Source organism: Macadamia integrifolia, chromosome 3 (genome assembly GCF_013358625.1).
Source record: "Macadamia integrifolia cultivar HAES 741 chromosome 3, SCU_Mint_v3, whole genome shotgun sequence".
NCBI lineage: Eukaryota > Viridiplantae > Streptophyta > Magnoliopsida > Proteales > Proteaceae > Macadamia > Macadamia integrifolia.
This window is the reverse complement of record NC_056559.1, coordinates 2,110,063-2,113,617: the sequence shown is the minus strand read 5'-3', so window position 1 is coordinate 2,113,617 and position 3,555 is coordinate 2,110,063. Positions and strand designations below refer to the sequence as shown.

General features: G+C 37.5%; 1 protein-coding gene across 1 annotated transcript in view; it reads right to left on the bottom strand.

The window, feature by feature from the left end:
- Window positions 1-2,892, bottom strand: part of LOC122074604 (serine carboxypeptidase-like 18) — a 7,262-nt gene extending 4,370 nt beyond the window's left edge. Inside the window, exons 1-7 of the mRNA XM_042639496.1 lie at window positions 2,528-2,892; window positions 2,084-2,232; window positions 1,851-1,927; window positions 1,519-1,641; window positions 1,002-1,104; window positions 421-458; window positions 170-271 (exon numbers count right to left, since the gene is read on the bottom strand). Of these exons, the coding sequence (XP_042495430.1) occupies window positions 170-271; window positions 421-458; window positions 1,002-1,104; window positions 1,519-1,641; window positions 1,851-1,927; window positions 2,084-2,232; window positions 2,528-2,676 (741 nt within the window). The 5' untranslated portion in view covers window positions 2,677-2,892. The remainder of the gene's footprint in view (window positions 1-169; window positions 272-420; window positions 459-1,001; window positions 1,105-1,518; window positions 1,642-1,850; window positions 1,928-2,083; window positions 2,233-2,527) is intronic.
- Between the last annotated feature and the right edge of the window lie 663 nt (window positions 2,893-3,555).

Below are 3,555 nucleotides of genomic sequence, written 5' to 3'. Positions count from 1 at the left end.
CTCCACAACTTCGCTTCAATGACTGAAAACCATAATTAATTAAAGGAATAAAGATTTCTCTCATCACCATGTTGCTCTATAATCACCGACAAATTATTTAACCAAAATGCAAGTGAGGGAAGGACTTTTGTGAGGAGGAATATATATATATATATATATATTCACTCACCTCATAAAGTTCATTTGATATAAGACCCATCCCATGAGCAAATGGCACTAATTTGTTGCTGTCAAAAACTGGATCTGTTACAGGGTTGCCCAGTATATATCCCTGGAAAAAAAAAAAAAAAAGTTTCCAAATGATGACCCATTAATTAATGACCCTAATCCATCTATAGTGATGTCAACTGTCTATAATCTAGCTATGAAAACACACACACACACAGCATATAATAGTATTATGCAAAGTAAGGAACTTACTTTAAGATTGATAAACAGTTCACTACCAGCTTCATTGCCTGCCAGTGACACCATAAAAACTTAAGGATCAAAATGCAGTACTGTGGCTCAAGGATTAGCAATAATCCATGGTTTAGACTTGGCGAACTCCCATCAAATCCAAAAATCTGTCTCACTATTGATGCTATGGGAGTTGTTCGAGTACTGAATTTAAGGATCAAAATGCCCTCGCATCATAACTTTTCAAATTTTCTCATAATAACTATGTAGTTGTTTTTGAAGTTTGAAGACATATTAGTAAGGACCGAGTGAATATTGAAGTAGCAATCTTCTTCTTCTTCTTCTCCAATTTTCGTTAAAAAGAAATAAAAAGGAGAAGAGGAAGCAGAGAATAAGAGTGGGATGAGAATTGAAATTCTGGCAGGAATTTTTTTAATTGAAAATTAATCTATGACGGTGGTATATGGATATGGGTGTTGATCCCCCATTAGTGAGTTGAGCACACATTGAGCAACAGCTACGTACCAGAAATCATGGCCATATATGCATATATAAATTCATGAGGAGGAGATAAATATATATATATATATATATATAACTACCATCAGATATTTCTTTAGCAACAAGCGGCACGATCTTGCCAGAATATGAATCTCCAGCAACATAGAAGTGATTCTCGAGAAACTCTGGGTGGTCAATCATCCACTGCAAAAGGAAAAATTTGCGTAAATTTTCTGTCTGAAAGCAATCTTGAGTCACAAATACATGGGGGTGTGCAATGATCACCGTGCTTCTCCTAGGGACGTTCCCTTGTGTGTATGAAACAGAACCGTCCTTAGACAGAAAACTTTGGCCCACATTATAATTAAATACCAAAAAAACCATAATCATTAATTATCCAACTGGTATTCATACAGAAATTTTATGAATCGACCCCTGCTCCCTACTGAAAATAGAAAGCACACTATAGGAGGCTGAGACTACTCCACGGCTTAGGGAGTCATAATATTTCACAAATGGATCGAGTTGCCAAAATACACATCCATTCATTTGCTCAGCTAAGCATGGGTAAGAGAGCAAGATACTATAGATTTCACCTTAATTATACTTACGACGCACCTTAGTAAGGAATTGGTAAAGGTCTTTAGATGCTTTGAAGTCGCCTGTCTGATATCCTTGGGAGCTTGTGGAGTAAGAAAATCCAGTCCCAACTGGCGAGTCTACAAAGATTATGCTCGCCATCTGATAAGTATATATCATCATTAATATATATATAAGAGTTAAAACACCTCATAATTGACTCATACCCTCCCTAATCCCTCCTTAACTCTTCTTCAATTCTCTGTCATTTTTTTCTTTCACCAAAAAAATAAATAAATAAACAAACATATGAGATACGTACGGTCTACGGTCCTGATCATCAGTTCCTGCGTGGGATATGTATATATTACCTGGGTCCATGACTGTATATTCACAACGAGATTGGGTAGACTGCCGTTGTACTCCTTTACCACAAAATGAAGTGGGCCTACAACAACGTCGTCCCATTCTCAGTATCTATATATTTCGAGAACCCAAGCTACCAAACAATGAAGATTATAAATATTTCGAGAGAAGAAATACTTACTAATTAATTAATTAATTAACTAATTAGTAGTTATGTATATAGAAGTTAGAACCAAACCAATCTCATATAAAAGGCCAGATAAAGCGGAGCAACCAGGGCCGCCCGTGAGCCAAAGCAGAAGAGGGTCTTCCTCTGGATTCTCCGACGACGACTTTATAAAGTAGTAAAACAGCTGCACATACTCCGACTCCCCTACCCCCACGTACCTGAAATTTTTTATTTTCATTAACAACATTTAATACTATCTATTTTCTTTTAAGTTAAATTATATATCATTTTAAATATTAAGCCCATCCATCCATCCATCAGATGCTAATCCAATCACACAACCATATATACGTGTCTGCACACATGATACAGCTACAAGTTATTGAATTAATTAATACAAATACGTGCAAAAGGACTATAAGTCTATAACCGACTAATATTTAAGGTCATCAGCTCAGAAAAAGAAAAATTATAACACAAAAACTCCACCAAAATGATACCATATTATCATACCCAGTTTCCATTTCAAAGGGTAGAGGGCCCTGAAACCCAGGAAGGTATCTAACAGTTGCTGAGTATGAGATTGGCAGCAAAGAGGACCACGATTGTATCCGTATAAGTAACATGATATAGAAACAAACCAACAACTTCTCTGCTCTCATTCTTTTCTTCTCGCTCCTCACTCTCCCTTTGCCACACCCACTGATCAGGAGAGACTGTTTTGAGATCCACCCACGGAGTGATGGGATACTGATGTAAGTCAAAATGTTAATTATTCACTGCAGAGTGCAAGCAAGCACTGGAGAAGAATAAGGAGGAGAGAGTAAAGAAATCATTTCTTCTGTGTGAGTGTGAATGAGAGTGAGAGCGTGTGTTTGTTTATATGTAAATGTAAACGTTTTAAATATGGAATATATATATATATATATATATATATTTCCTGTAATCGGGGCAGCAGGAAATTTTAAAAGTGGTATTTTTTAAACCATAGTGGAATGAAATATTCCATTTCAACGCATACAATTACAGACCTCGGGGGTTGAAGGAAATCTTTTTTCCCATTATTAATAGTAGCTCCACACCACAGAAACACGATCACAAAATGGATGAACCAAGATGTCCAATCCAAGTCAACTACTGGCCTGCACCTAACCCAATTTCAACTACTAGTCTCAACTAACCCATGTGATCCGGTCGAGATTTAAGACCACCCTTGTAGTATATGGCCATTTGGACGTTGATATAAATCCACCCACCTCCAAGGATCGACCCTCAACCTCGCATCATATTTTGCCTGTTCGTTGAGCCTCGAACCATATGATTTTGGAACGGACACCCACATTTGGATTGGTCGAATCAGCCTAAATCGGCCAAAGGGAATGAGAAAGCATTCACTCCCCAATTCCTAGCTTGGCACTATGTTTGGAGTCTCTGGACTGGAACCCGTATGGTTTTAGGCTGTGGAGCTACCTAGCTATCATTGAGCTTCTAGATATGTACTGGGTCGAACCAGTATCGGGTCTATGTGAGCTGAGACGAAA